Source organism: Sus scrofa, chromosome 18 (genome assembly GCF_000003025.6).
Source record: "Sus scrofa isolate TJ Tabasco breed Duroc chromosome 18, Sscrofa11.1, whole genome shotgun sequence".
Classification (NCBI taxonomy): domain Eukaryota; kingdom Metazoa; phylum Chordata; class Mammalia; order Artiodactyla; family Suidae; genus Sus; species Sus scrofa.
The window spans coordinates 15,827,948-15,844,686 of NC_010460.4; the positions used below are offsets into that span (position 1 = coordinate 15,827,948).

The window sequence follows — 16,739 nt, forward strand, 5'->3', positions numbered from 1 at the left end:
GCCTTGTTCTTAGGGCCGCACTTACGGCATGTGGAAGTTCCCAGGCTAGGGGTCAAATCGGAGCTGTAGCTACAGGCCTAGGCCACAGTCACAGCAACACAGGATCTAAGCCATGCCTGCGACCTACAACACAGCTCACAGCAATGCTGGATCCTTAATCCAATGAGTGAGGCCAGGTTTCGAACCCACATCCTCATGGATACTAGTTGGGTTTGTTACCACCAAGCCATAACAGCAATTCCCGAAACACAACTTTTATATACACTGGGAAACCAAAGAATTCCTGTGACTCACTTCACTGTGGTACTCTGGAACCAAACCCACAATTATCTTCAAGGTATACTTGTATTTATATCCTGTATCTTTTTCGTCTTCGTTTCATCTTTTTACCATGTGTATACATGTATATGTGTATATTACACTGTACATTTGTAAATATAGTCTACGTATTTGTATATGTGCATATATGCTAGATAGCACTTATTTATAAATGAGCTCTATTATTTTTTTTCTATTATTCCTTTTAGTAGTTTTAATAAACTCTGGCCTTGCTTCATTTTTACATTTAGAAACATTTGATCTATTACTTCTATTTTTTCTTCTACCTTCTATCTACCTCAGCTCTACTTTTGATCAATTGTGGAAATCAAAAGAGCAAATGCCAGGATGCTTCGGGAATAGTTCCTTTAAAATACCAAGAGCGGTCCGGTCCTGAGGACACAAGTAATTCAAAAGGTGTCAGTATTCTAGAGCCTCAGATCTTCACTCTTCCAGAGTTCCAAAAAGAGAGACCTCATCTCCTTTTATGTCAGGGTTCATAGCACCCACCCCTTTTTAAATATTAGACCCAAAATTCTCAAAATAAACACAAAGTCTCAGGGTTTTATGAAATAAAACATACATCAGGAAAACAGCAGCAAAGGGGGAAAAAAATCATTTAATGTGTGCTCTAAGTTGTATTGCTTAACCTATGCTGGTTCCAGAAAGAAAAGGAGTGAGAAGTCCAGTTTCATTATAGTTATATTCACAGCAATTCCAGCAGGAGCATGAATGAAATGAATAAAGAAGCCACATATGAAATGCCTGTGTACCCTGGGAGTAATTGCTCAGTCAAAATGTTCCAAAGGCAATTTGCCAAATGCAAGGACATACTGGGAATCCACAAGCTTAAACTAACATTTTACTACAATTATTGGCTTTTCTCCACACTTCTCCCATCTTTCTACCTAAGTTATAGCTGAAGTACTACATCTAAATTAAACACCAGTTTCCCTGTACATTACAAAATACTGTGACTAATGAGAGTAATAGAAAAAAGGCTTGCAAAACACATCCTTTACAAATTTAAAGTGAGGACAGCATGAGGCCAGCCTCCAACAACTACCGTTTTTGGTTGAACCTGGACAAATCACTCAACCTCCCTGGATCCAGTTTCCATACTTATGAGTTTTAAAAGTAACAATTAACTGGCGGGTGTAAGCAGTTTTTCACATATTTACTAGCATAGGATACCCTCTTATGCAAATTGTGTGTTCATATTTTCGCCTATTTTTCTGTTTTAATGATTTATAGGGGTTCTTCATATATTCTGGATACTTCTTCTCAGATAAATGCTAATCTTTCCATGTAAATGGACTCTTCAGTGAATTACCAATTTTTGCCTAGTTCTTTATTATGCCATTGCTTTTATGCAGCAAAGTTAAGTGCATGCTAATCTTTTCCCTCTTCATGAATTGCTTGCTTCTGCCAATCTGTGCCTTGATTTTGCATTTTGTATTTAGTTTTATTTTTTAATTAGATGATATGTACACAGATATAATTCTACACTTTTATGATAACTTAAATATCTGATAATGCACTAAAATATGACCAATATGAATATAATACTCATAAGGATAATGACACCAGTACCTTCCCCAACCACCTCACAGGACTGCTGCATAAGCTGAATGATGTAGCCAGTCTTGCAAACTATAACATGTCAACTTAGATAGCAACCCTCTCACAGCAAAGTCACTCACAACTCCACCTCGAAATGACATCTGAAAAACGACTCATTCGCAAGCCGTCTAAATTCTCATTTAATTAGTAATAATCTGCAAGTTCTCAGGAATCACCTCCATCCTTAATTTATGGCACTACACTGGGAGATCTATTCTACCCAGGGATTCCCTATTGGAACTTCCTCTATAAAAATGTCAGTTCTAATGGATTATACCCTCCATCCTACTGTTTCACAAGATGAGAGAGGAGCTTTAAGAGCCTCTGTTAAATTCCCCACTCAAAATGACTATTACTCTCTAGGCTGACTTGCTGAGTACTTCACAAATAGACTATTCATTATTAGAGTAAGACAAGCTTTCTGTCCTTTGTTGTAGTGTATTTCATCAGCCCCACACTGTTATGTGTATTTAGTAACATTTTATGCAGTTCTTTACATAATTTACATCTTCCTCATAATTTACATCTTACAAACCCCTTTAGTGACGTGACCCAGATTAATACAGTCCTCAAGACTACAACTGCAAAGACTTCACTCAATTTCAAGAAAGTCTAATGTTTATACATTGGATCCTAAAAATAATCTCAGAAAGAAAAAAAAAAAAAAAAAAAGGCAATGCAGAGTGTGACAAGCAGAATAATGGTCCCTGAAAGATCCCCATGTCCTAATCCCCAGAATCTGTGACTATGTCACCTTACCAGGCAAAGGAGACTGTGCAGATGCGATTAATGTTAAGGACCCTGAGATAGTAAAAGTAGCCTAGATTGACCAGGTGAGAATCAACTGACGCACACGGATCCTTAAGAGAGGGAGGAAGAAGCAGAAGAGTAGGTCAAAGATGTGTGAGGTGCAAAGGGTGTGACCCAGAGTCCCTGGTTTTGAAGACGGAGGAAGGGGGCCACAAGTCAAGGAAAGCAATGGCCTTTAAGAACAAGAAAAGGGGGAGTTCCCGTCATGGCGCAGTCGTTAGCAAATCCGACCAGGAACCATGAGGTTGCAGGTTCAATCCCTGGCCTTGCTCAGTGGGTTAAGGATCTGGCATTGCCGTGAGCTGTGGTGTAGGTCGCAGACGCAGCTGGGATCCCTTGTTGCTGTGGCTCTGGCGTAGGCCAGTGGCTGCAGCTCCAAATGGACCCCTAGCCTGGGAACCTCCATATGCCAAGGGAGCGGCCCTAGAAAAGGCAAAAGGCCAAAAAAAACCAGAAAAAAAGAACAGGAAAAGGGAATAAATCACTCACCTATAGAACCTCTGGTAGGAACAGAAATAGCCCTGCCCACTTCACTTTAGTCCAATGAGACCTATATTGGACTTCTAACCCACAAAACTCTAAGATGACAATGATGATTTATGTCGTGCTAATTTCTTGTGGCAGCAAAAGAAAACTAATATCTAGTTTATTTGCAGGAAAACAAACTGAGCATACGCTGGAACCCAGCTCCTGAGCTGAAATCACAATTCTACTATTTGTCAGCTGTGTCAACCTAAACCAATGCTTAACCACCTTCGGGCTTAGTTTCCTCAACTGTAAAATTGAGCTAACAGTGTCTCTCTCATGATATTGCTGAAGAACTAGACGAATTAATTCATGTAAAGCACTCATTTCTATTGTTTCCCAAGAAAGCACTAAACACATCTTAACTACTTCACTATTACGTCTTAACTATTATTGACTTATAATTGATAATAATTTAACTACCTTCTTTTTCAGTCACCCACAAAGAAGTCCAGGGATCAACAGTCTTCCATAGAGTGAAGAAATGAGCCCTTCTAAAAAGAAAGGTTTTGTTCACAAGTCTACAAGCCACCTTCACAATGGTCTCAGGCACCACTAAACTACCAGGCAATTCTTCAAGTCATTCGCAGTGATGAAGGAACAGATGGCTGGAGTCAAAGTGTCACTGTGAACTCCATTCAATGATAAAGGCTAACTACAGGGCCTGACAGAAAAAGTGTGCCAAGAGTAAGAGCTGTCTTATTAAAATAATAGATGTTGCAAAATTAGTTTCTACTGAAATTTGCCATAACTGGTTTTTTTTTTTTCCCCCAGCTTATTTGGTATTCATTCAGTACTCAAAATGTCTGGCCCATCATCTCTCCACAATTAAAATTTTTATTTCACTTGGCCATTGACTCAGCAACATTTATGTTAATTGGTATAGCTAGGCTAAGCCATGATTCACATGATAACAAGACAAAGATCTAACGACTGGTAATTTCCACAAAAAGCAGAGGTAAAATGCAAATTAAAAGTATACATTTTCTATTTTATAACTCCACACTCTACAACAGCTCTAAGCAGTGTCAAAACTCAAATACTACATCAGAAAGGGAGAGGAAAAACAAAATCTTTTAACTCCAAGAAAAGGCTTGAGTACAAAGCTTTGTAAAGTGTCATAATAAAAATAAGCGTTCGGATTAAAAAAAAAAATCAGTAACTAAGACTAATAGAAAAATCTATTATAAATCAATTCCTATACTTTTCCTATAGTAAAAGCAATTAACTTCAAGACTTCAAGCCTAAATAACCCTAAAATTTAAATTACATTTTATAAGGTAATTAAATATGCCCCAGCAACAATATATTGTTAGGGCCTCAAAAGAAACACTTTGTTAGTTGCACAAAACTTACTGATTGAATCCTTTGCACCATTTTAAGCCCTATAGGATTACAGAACTAGTAAGAACTACAAGAACTAATTTTTATCTGAAAAGCCAATGATAATCAACTATTACTATTACTATTTCTTTATAAGGCACTGAGCACTTTGGCTGTCACACAAAGGTAACTGTGGGACAGCCTACAAAAACACTCCCCAGCTCAAAGCTGCAACAGCAAAGCAGGTATGTTCAGCTGCCTAGAAGCTCTCCAAGCCCAGCTGAACTGATGGGGCAGGTCTACGCGCTCAGGACGAATTCCCCTATATCTCCGCATGTGTTGTCAAAGTTCACCATCCCTCCCTCCCCCACCAACCTTAAATATGGGCAAACATGGTTTTCCTTTGTCTTATTCCACACAATGTTAGGTTGCCCAAGAAGCAACAAGATTAGTTTCCGGCTATGTCCTCAGGTAGCTTTGTGTCTGTGCACATGCATGTACACAGGCACATGCAGACATGGAGAGGTTGCTGGAAGATACGCGGAATCAGACGGGGTCACGCACTCAAAAGCTCTTATGGACCAGACTAGGGAATGCAGAATGTGCAGCAGTTGGGTAAAAGCTAGTAGGAGCAAGAGAAGTTACAGAAAAAAAAAAAAAAAAAAAATGTGATCCATCAAAAAGCATTCAAATTCAACTTCAGAAAAACAAGCAGTGCTGGTCAAATAAAACACTGCTGGAGTCAGCAGAGAGGCCAGCTTCAGCCACCAGTTTTTAAAACCGATAATGCAACAGGCCCAACCAATCATCTTATATCTTATTCCTTCTGAGGGTGGCCAAGGGCTCACCACAAGCTCCAAGGAGCTCACCTTAGGACCTCCCAGCCCTGGCCCCACGGGCTTCCCAGGTGTGTGCGTAGGAACTGATGCCTGCTCAAGGAAGTTGAATGGCTGAAGAATTCATCAATACTTACCACTTGAGCTTCCCGGAGTAGAATACTGAGAGGTGTCGAGGAATTTTCGAGGAGTAGGAAGGTTTGTAACATCAAGTAGAGGAACAGGAGAAGCATCTTTCACAAGGGAGCTGAAAGGGGAAAGCAGCAGGAATTATTCACCACTCTCTCCAAACTCTACTCAAGTCCCACTACACGCCCCTCCCTTTCTGCTTCCTCTTTGACACACGTCCTCTTCATACTGTGACCTCAAATATCTCCCAAGTATATTTCAAGTTGAGTAGTAATTGTCACAGACAGGAGACTCAAGATCGCATGTCGAGGATTCTGAGTATTTACATTTTTATTTTGTCTTTTTTATTTCTATACCAGGTTAAATTAGGTCAGGTACACTCTGATCATCTGGATGACCACCTTATAACCAAATTATGCCACACAATTTCAGAACCTTTGTTTCTAAGTTAAAATTCATTTATCAGCAAAGAAACATCAAGTAACATCTGATCATGTTAACTGAATGAATGTTTTAAGTAGTTAAGCCTAGTTTAACGTGTGTTTTTCAAGTTGGAGTTTTCTTTTTTTTTTGACATATTTTGGGAGTTTGTTGCATTCCGTTTCCTTTAAAAAGGTTCATAAATTTCAACGAGTCGAGAATCGCGCCTATAAAAGATGATTTAAGGAATCTCAACCAAGTTAATTCAGTATTTGATTACCCATTTCACCTTTTCCAAAAAGGCCTGGCAACTCATCTTAATAATTAACTTCAGAGTCTCCAAAATAAACACATTAATTTTAAATGACACAAAGACTATAAAAAACAAATTTTCAAGTTAATTCCCATTTACAGGCATCTGTTAAGTGCAAGAATGCAAGCAATGCCAAGGCAAATAACACCTGGGCCCTACTCTGAAGAAACAGAATCATCTCAATCACACTGCATCGTCAACAGGAAAGCTTCTCTAACTCAGGTTTCAAGGGTAGACAGGTCAAAGCCACATTTCTCACCTCTTCCCAGCCTCAATCAGATCACCAGTAACAGTGGCTGCCCACGGAAGTGATTCTCAAAGTGGGCTATAAAGGGAGAGCAGACAGGAGGGGAGCAGGAACAAGACGACACCTTCCAGAAAGCTTCCTCCAAATGGGATTTAAAAAAAAAAAAAATGTGTGGTTGAAGTTTGAACATCAACCTCCATAGTGAAATACATAGCGCTATGTCCCCATCCCCCTCTTACTACACCCTCTGAAACCAAAGTGCTAGGTATGTGTTTACTATCAAGCTCATAAAAAAAATACCCATGTTCTTTCAGAAAACTTCGAAAAGCCCACTGTCCACTAAGGGGTGAGATGATCCTTTAAGGTATTATTCTCATCAGGTGTTAACAATGTGTGAGCCATTGTCCTAGGCCCTGGGGATAACTATGAGAGTCATTAACTTCTTTCTTTTCACTTATTAAAGGGAAGGAAGAGTCATTACACCAACAAGTCTCAGCATCTGTTATGTGCTTGGCACTTCACTCAGCACCGAGGATCCAAGTATGACTAAGATATGAGCTATACCAAACTTAGCGCATTTCCAAGTGCTGGAATCACTTACAGACTAATGTGAAGTATAAAAGTAACAGAAATAGCATTTACCAGGAATTGAACTAACACAGTTAGTTCCAGTAACTCTCTTCCTCCAATAGAAAGCTGTAAGGTCCTATTTGCCTACACTATCTTAAGAAAATCCAAAAGAGCCTTCAAATCCTCTGCTTTGTGGAGTTCCCACTGGGGCACAATGGGATCAGTGCTGTCTTGGGAGCGCTGGGATGCAGGTTCCATCCCCAGCACGGCACAGTGGATTAGGTCGCAACTGCAGCTGGGATCTGATCCCTGACCCAGGAACCCCATGGGCCATGGGGCGGCTGAAAAAGGAAGAAAAAAACAATCCACTGATTTGCTACAATAGTCTAATCATAAAATCAATTAGATCACAGATTTATCCATTCATCTTTTATATACCAACTACTGCTGTTTTCTCATTTTTTTCTTCCATTACATCTTCCTCTTTTACCTTCATTTTACTCACAGTTGGAAAACTCCCTAGGCCTGGATATACATGCTAAAAGAGACAAGGATCATCACAGATGTTTACAGTACTGTTACTAAGTTGATTGCAATTTTTTTTTTTTTTTTTTTTTTTTGTCTTTTTGCTATTTCTTGGGCCGCTCCCGCGGCATATGGAGGTTCCCAGGCTAGGGGTCCAATCGGAGCTGTAGCTCCCGGCCTACGTCAGAGCCACAGCAACGCGGGATCCAAGCCGAGTCTGCAACCTACACCACAGCTCACGGCAATGCCGGATCGTTAACCCACTGAGCAAGGGCAGGGACCGAACCTGCAACCTCATGGTTCCTATTCGGATTCGTTAACCACTGCTCCATGACGGGAACGCCAGTTGCTTACAATTTTAACTTAGAGGAAAAATGGTTTGATCAACGTTATAAATATTCCCATAAAAAAGAGGAAGAGCTATTTTTAAAACACTGATAAAGGAAGGTACCAATTAGCAGGAAATTCAGAAACATGGCTAGAATACCACCCACCAAGGCTATAAATGAGGCAGTCCAGTAATGCACACTGCTGTGTGTATATATGAGTATAACACACTTCTATAAACACATGTGCACACGATTCACTTTGGATTAAAACCTGCAATTATTTTCTCAGTTTTAACCTAAAACGTATTTCAGTTAAATATAGGGTGATAAATGGCTTGCCATTTGAACTTTGAAAAACATAACCTGCTGACTTTATGATCAGAGCCAGAAGGGCCCTCAAACTCCATCAATAAAACCTTTGAAAGTCAATTTGCTACAAAACCATTTTCATAGATTCACCCCTTTCTAAAAATTTTCCCTTGGGCTTCAATTTTCTCCTTTGTGAACACTAACCCAAAGGCAAGTAACTCTGGAAATGACTTTTAGTTTTTCTCTTTTTCTTTTATGGAAGGACTTAAGAGTTCAAGCAAAAGGAGAAACACCCACTCATTTAGCTTCTTCAGACATGAAACTTGAAGGTAGATGCTCTTAGAGAACAGTGCATTCAACCAGTACGTACCTCAGTTTCCATTTCAAATGAGAGAAAAGACCTCACTACACATCAGAAATAAAGTTGAGAGGTATCAACACCCTCAAAGGGTTTATAATCTCTCAGAGGATGTATTGTCGGAAACAAAAAATAAAATCAAAAGTAGATTGTTCTTAAAAGGAAAGAAATAACAGATGTTGGAGAAAATGTGGGAAAAGGTGAACCCTCATTTGCAGGAATGTAAATTGGGGCAGCCACTACAGAAAACCATATAGAGATTCCTCAAAAATTTTAAATAGAATTACCTTATGATCCAGTTATTCCATTTCTGTGTATTTATTCAAAGAATATAAAACACTCATTCAAAAAGATACATGAACCCTATTTTCACAGCAGCATCGTTTACTATAGCCAAGCTATGCAAACAACCTCAGTGACCATCAACAGATAAACAGATAAAGATGTGGTATATGTGCATGTATGTGGGGTTTGCGTGTAACATAGACTACTACTCAGCCATAAAAATGCTGAAATCTTCCTCATCTGTAACAACATGGGCGGACCTTGATGACATTAGGATAAGTGAAGTAAGTAAAATAAAAAAAAAAAGACAAATATCTATGATTTCACTCATATATGGAATATGAAAACCAAACACAAACAAGATAAACGAACAAACCAGAACAAAACAAGTAACACAGATAAAGAGAACAGAGTAGTGATTACAAGGGGGGGAGAGAGATGAGCGGGGAGGTAAACAAGTAAAGTGGGTCAAATGATTGGTGACAGATGAAAACTACATTTTTGGTGGTGAGCACACTACCGTGTATACACAAGTGGATATAATGTTGCACACGTCAAACTTATATAATGTTATAAACCAGTTACCTAAATTCAAAAAAGGATTGTTCTCAAGTTTTTACTATGAATCCTCTGGACTGTTTTATTTTGAGAGAAATATTGATAGAAATTTTTGTTTTTAAATACCCATGCTTACAAAAATCTATTCAGAATCAGTCATAGCCGAGTTGAAAAAGACAACCAAGGCACTAAACTCCTTCCCAGTGTAAGATACCCCCCAAACTAATAACCATATATTGTGATTAAGTTGTTTGCTACTTAACAGCCACAGGGTGGCAGACAGGAAAACTACAAAGCAAATTAAACCACACCAAAAAGAAAACAACCCCTACTACCATAACCCCAAGGATTTTCTGGCCATTAACCACCCATCCAACTAGTAAGGATCTACGTCTGAATGTCTGCGATTTTAGTATTTCAAACCATGAGGTTTATCCTTTTAAGAAGAGTTAGAAGTGCTAACGGCTTACTAAACATTGGCTTTTCAATTAGAACTTGTTTCTGTGCCTTCACTGAGTAATAAACATGCCCAACTATGTCTAAAACTCACAGCAGCAGTTGATCTGGTTGATTTTATCGTCAGGCTAAAACTTGACAGAGGTGAGCTGAACTTTAAGCTGTAAATCTAGTAACTCACACAGTCACCTCTGTAACCCCAACAACTGGCACAGTACTTGTCAGAGAAAGAATTTGTAAGAGTTTGTTAAATCAAATTCAGCTGAGAAGTTTCTATCAAAGATAATTTGACCTTAGAAAATTTCCTGGAATAATGAATCAGGAAAGTCTGGCATGGTAATCCTCTATGGTTCTAAGATCTGCCTGACCACACAGGAAGAAAAATGGGCCATTCAGAGGGTCTAAAAGCCAAAACGCAGGCATGGGCTCCAATAATAAACCAAGAGTGAAGACACACAATACAAAATAAAGTGAAGCTAAAATCTAAGCAAAGAGGAAAAGCAAAGAACTCAAAGGTAACAAAAAGCAAACAGACATAGGTCAAAAGAAAAATATGTTCAAGACGAAATAGCTAGGGAGCCAATAATACAAAGGAGTCAAGGATGGGCACTCTTTACACACTCAGAGACAAATACGGTCACCAAAATCTACAGGTCTCAAGTCTTCTCCTCCGTGAGCCAGAATATCCAGGGAAGCAAGGTCAAATCAAGTGTTAACCCAGGATGCCTGCAGTTAAGTGAAAGGATTAACCGGTTGTTTGGGGGTTTTTTTGTTTTTTTGAAGCACCTATGCCAGCAGTTGTGCCCAAACCACCGCAGAGACAATGCCAGAACCTTAATCCACTGCACCATAAGGGAACACTGGATCAACGCTTTCTAAAGTAACTTCATATTCATTTTATCTGCTAATAAACGTATCGAAATGTTCTTTTTTGAAAATATGAAGAAAACGAAATCATCTACTAATATAATTATGGTATAATACCTTCAAAATAGTTACCAGAAAGGAGTCTCTCCATCCACACACACACACGCACACACACACACACACACACACACACTCATGCTTCTTCAACACTCAGGATCATCCCATATAAAATCTTAAGACTCTAGTTATTCCTTTTAACAGTCAACATTTTGCCACTTCTTTAAAAATTATCTTCAAAAGTATCAACAAAAATAGTACTACTATTACTCAAGTATTATTGTTTAATACATGCTCCTGGTGAATACATTCCAAGTGCAGAGGGTACGAAATATGTCCTTTTTATTATTCCCTGCCCTCCATTTCCATTTCCCATAGGTCACTCCTTTTATTGGTGTTTTTCAGCATTATTCCAGGAAGCTTCTATACATGTATAACATTTACACGTACATATAAAAGATAAATATTTAAATATCTATCCTTTCAGTTCTTACACAAACAGATTCATAAGGTACATACTGTTTTTCAACTGACTTTTTTTGAACCCAAGATACACCTAAGAAATCTCTTCCTATCAGCATAAAGGGATCTCTCACTCGTTTTAATGTCCAGCATTACACAGCACAGATACACCACAATTCACTTAAACCTAGTCCACGTGAACATTTAACTTGTGCATCTTTGTTGTTCTTACCCACAGTGTTCAATCGACATCCTGTTAAACCTACTTTTATGAAAAAGGACTATTTCTATAGGGTGTGGGCCAAAAATCCTCCAACACACATATTCTCCTCTTTTCCTAATGCTAATAGAAAGTTTCACTTGACTTTTACAAGTTAAATTTTTTCTAACAACAGGTAGGCATCTAAATTTCTTTTCTTCAAATAGCTGGCTGTCTCAATACCAATAACTAAATAGCCTTCATTCCCTTCACTGACAACTATCATTTAAAAAGATTAAAATCTCATATACGCTGTGGTCTATTTCCAAGTTCTGTTTTCTTCCAACAGTCTGATTGTCTGTTTGCCTATCTGTACCATTTTGGTTGAAGTAGCTTTACAACATGATTTCTTATTAGATGAGAAAAGCCTCCCTTATAATCTATCTTCTCAATTTTTTTTTAAACAATTCTTACATGTTTATTCTTCCAATGTGAACTACAGATTTGACAGTTTCAAAAAACTGAGTTTTTACCTGGGATTTATATCTTTATGAGTTAAGAACATGGAAAGTTTCCATATTTGTTGTGGTCTTGTTTCATACCCTCCAAAAAACATTTTTATATTTTTCATGTAGACATGTACCTTCCTATTATCAATTCTACTAGCTGTCCATTTCTTTTTTTTTTTTTTCCCCCGACAGCTGCATTTGCAGCATATGGAAGTTCCTAGGCCAGCAGGTGAATCAGAGCTGCAGCTATGACCTACACCACAGCTACGGCAACATCGGATCAGAGCCGCATCTGCCACCTATGTCGCAGCTTGCAAAAACACCAGATCCATGACCTGGTGAGCAAGGTGAGGGATGGAACCCACATCCTCACAGACACTACGTCCCGTTCTTAACCCACTGAGCCACAATGAGAACTCCTACTAGTTGTCTATTTGTACTTCAGAAATATCTGTCCTTCTTTATGTGTGTGCCCTCGTATAATTTCCTTTGTTTTCTCCTGTAATAGTCTGTTGTTGGGTATTTATTTTTGGATACCAGCAACTGCAAAAGTCTTTGTATTTGGTCTGGGTCAAAGCCAAAAACCAAGAGGGCCACTCTTCCTACTACACAAGTTGAAAGAGGCCAGACAAGTCTCAGGCTCAAACAACTAGATGCTTCAAGCCAGGACTTTGAAACTTGATGAAGTAAGGAGAGATGCCGTGACATTTAGAGGTCATTTACATGAGAGTTAAGAATCCAGCAACTGTAGGCCATGATGCAGCAAGCCAACCAGACCCCTTCTAAGGCTTGTCTTAACGTACACTCAGCTGTTGCATTTCCCCTGATCCCTCCAAGGTTTTACAGACTAATTATACAAACTTCCTTCCCTTAGAAACTGTGACCTACCTAGTAACTTTTCACTAAATGTCTTTCCTTGTTTTATTACCAGGACTGATTTCTGTTATTTGCAATCAAGAATGCAGGCTAAGAGTTCCCCTCATGGCGCAACAGAAAGGAATCCAACTAGGAACCATGAGGTTGCGGGCTCCATCCCTGGCCTTGCTCAGTGGGTTAAGGATCTGGCATTGCCCTGAGCTGTGGTATAGATTGCAGATGCGGCTCGGATCCTGCGTTGCCATGGCTCTGGCGTAGGCCGGTGACTACAGCTCCAATTTGACCCCTAGCCTGGGAACTTCCATATGTCGCGGGTGAGGCCCTAAAAAAAAGACAAAAAAAGAATTCAGGCTAAATCATCATACTTTGTGATAAAGAATATTATCTCCTCCTGTTGTCTCTAGTGACTTTTCCTATAAAATCTTTAACTATGCATATCTAAGTTAATGAAGACAAAATTAAATCCTTTACATATATTTTCTCTATTTGTTAAAATCCAAAACAACTTCTGACTCCTTTTGAGGATTCAGTGTTCCTTTCAATCTCCTGCCTATCCAAATTTCCCAGTCTCTACCAAGTTAATGTGGGGATGTAAATCCTGTTTATTAGAGAATATTCTCCAGCCACATAGACCTTCTTTATCAAAAATAGATTTCAGCTCATGTTTCCCATCTCACAAAAATATCTGTCACTTATTTAAATGCAAACCTACATACTAATGTTGTGTAGTCCTGGAAGCAGTTTCAAACTACCTACAACTTTATTGTTCTCAAGCTGCTGATTTTGATTTATAGCTTACAGTCCATCTTTCAGAATTTCTCAGAAAAAGAACACTAGATTTTGGTTTTTTTATTACTGTGTATCTCTGTGCTGAGAGATGTCTCTGTGCTGTGTATCAGTGTCCACTTGGCTGGGTATAGAAATCTTTGGTCCCAGTTCCACCCCATTCAAAAGTTTGTCGACGTTGCTCCTCTGTCTTCTGTCATCTTGTGTTTAGCAGATCCTAGTGAACACTGTTTTTCCTCTTTTCTATTTATCAGGACCATGTTTAATTGCATAAAATACAAGGCCCAAATAGCAGTGGCCTAAGTACAACAAAAGGTTTTCCTTCTTTTCCTTTAAAAGATACAAAACACATTAAGGCTAACAAAGGCCCCATGTCATTAAAGAATTTAAGATCTCCAGAGTTACCATTGTGCTGCAGTGGAAAACGAATACAATCAGTACCCATGGGATGCGGGTTCAATCCCTGGCCTCACTTAGTGGGTCAGGGATCTGGCATAGCCTCAAGTTCTGGTGTAGGTTACAGACGTGGCTCAGATCCTGTGTTGCTGTGGCTGTGGTGTAGGCCGGCAGCTGCAGGTTCAATTCAACCCCTAACCTGGGAACTTCCATATACTGCAAGTGTGGCCCTAAAAAGCAAAAAAAAAAAAAAAAAAACAAAAACAGAATTTCAAATTTGGCTTCCATGTTCAAGGTCATCTACTGTCCCAGATGACGCAATGCCACCAATCCATACCTTGGACGAGAAGTAAAAGAAGGCAGTGAAAAGTCAAACGGTGAGCACACCAGTTTAGTTGGCGCCTTTAAGGAATATTCCTATGAGCCCTGTTTCAACAGCTTGCAAGCAGAAGTCTCACCCATCACCTTTAGCTATCCAGGAGGCTGGAAAATACAGCCTTTTTGCTGGGCATATGGCCACCTGGAACAAGCTAAGGGTTGTCCTTTAAAATGAATTAGAGAGTAGATATTGGGTGGGCAAATAACTATCTGTCAGGGCAGGTCACAATTTTTCTTCTTGGTGCTTACATTACGTTTTTTAAAAATCATAAAAAAATTTCTTGATCATATCTCAGAGTTAGTTTTTCATTAATTTTACCTTGACTCCTCATGAGTTGCAGATCTAAGTCTTTATTTATTTTTTTTTCTGTTTCAGTAAGTTTATTTCTTTACCCTCTAATTACTGCTGCTGTTCCTCTGTATTAGTTTGCTAGGGTTGCACAGACTGGGTAGCTTAAACAACAGACATTTGTTTTCTCAAAATTTTGGAGGCTAGAAGTACAAGATCAATTTTGGCAGAGTTACTTTCTTCTGAGGCCATTCTCATGAGTTTGTAGATGGCTGTTTACCACTATATCTTTATATGTTCTTCACTCTGCAGACACGTGTATCCAAATTTCTTCTTATATGGACACCAGTCATACTGAATTAGGGCCCATGCCAATGACCCCATCTTAACTTAGTTACCTCTTGGAAAAAACCTATCTTCAAATTTAGTCACAGTCTAAGATACTGGGGGTTTTAAAATTCAGCCCATAAAAGTATCATTTTAGTGTCAGTCTGTAGAATACCTAAAATCATTTGATCACTATTCTCCATCTTCCACAGTTATTATTTGTATTATTTATTTACTATTATTTATTCTGCATAATGAGGAAAGCTTTCCCTCCATAACACGGATTCAGTTTTAACTTTTTTTTCAGTTTTTTAAAATTTTTTTATTAAAGGATAGTTGATTTACAATGTTCCTTCAATTTCTGCTATATAGCAAAGTGACCCAGACACCCATACACACATTCTTTTTCCTTTTTCATTTTTCCATCATATTCCATACATAGTTTCCTGTGCTGTACAGCAAGACCTCATCATCCATCTGTTTTAAATTCAACAGCTGTGCATCTACCAACCCCAAACTCCCTGATGGTCCCTCTCTCTCCCCACTCCATCCTGGCAAACACAAGTCTGACCTCCATGGCCATGATCTGTTTGTTTTGTAGATAGATCACGTGTGCCATATTTTAGATTCCACATAGAAGTGCTATCATATGGAGTTTGTCTCTCTTTCTGACTCACTTCACTTAGTGTGAGAATCTCTAGTTCCATCCATGTTATTGCAAATGACATTATTTTGTCCTTTTTGACAGTGGATGGTATTTCACTGTATATATGTACTACACCTTCTTAATCCATTCTTCTGTTGATGGACATTTGGGTTGTTTCCATGTCCTGGATATTGTAAACAGTGTTACAACGAACATAGGGATGCATGTATCTTTTTCAAGGAAAGTGTTGACCAGATATATGCCCAGGAGTGGAACTGCTGGATCAAATGGTGGTTCTATATTCAGTTTTCTGAGGTACCTCCAGACTGTTCTGCATAGCGGTTATACTAATTTACATTCCTACCAACAGTGAAGGAGGGTTCCCTTTTCTCTCCACATCCTCTCCAGCATTTGTTCTTTGTTGACTTGTTAATGATGGCCATTCTGACCAGTGTGAAGTGGTACCTCATTGTAGTTTTGAGTTGCATTTCTCTAATAATTAGTGATGTTGAGCATTTTTTCATGTGCCTGCTGGCCATCTGGATGTCGTCTTTGGAGAAATGTCTATTTAGGTCTTCTGCCTATTCTTCCATTGGATTGTTTGTTTTGTTGTTGAGGTATATGAGTTTGTTTTGGAAATTAAGCCTTTGTCAGTTGCATCATTTGCAAAGATTTTCTCCCATTCTGAAGGTTGTCTTTTCATTTTTTTATTGGTTTCCTTTGCTGTGTAAAAGATTTAGAGTTTAATTAGGTACCACTGGTTTATTTTCATCTTTATCATCATTATTGGAAGAGGTAGATCAAACAAGATGTTGCTCTGATTTATGTCAAAGAGCATTCTGCCTGTGTTTTCCTCTAGGAGTTTTATTATATCTGACCTTACATTTAGGTCTTTAATCCATTTTCAAGTTTATTTTTGTGTATGGTGTTAGAGAATGTTTTAATTTCATTCTTTTACATGTAGCTATCCAGATTTCCCAACTCCACATATTGAAGAGGCTATCTTTCCTCCA

General features: G+C 38.7%; 1 protein-coding gene across 2 annotated transcripts in view; it reads right to left on the reverse strand.

The window, feature by feature from the left end:
- The window catches only part of EXOC4 (exocyst complex component 4), an 801,583-nt gene that overhangs the window by 722,796 nt on the left and 62,048 nt on the right, over positions 1–16,739 (reverse strand). For both annotated transcript variants that reach the window (XM_021078821.1, XM_021078822.1), the window contains exon 5: positions 5,573–5,682. In XM_021078821.1, coding sequence (XP_020934480.1) covers positions 5,573–5,682 — 110 coding nt within the window. The remainder of the gene's footprint in view (positions 1–5,572; positions 5,683–16,739) is intronic.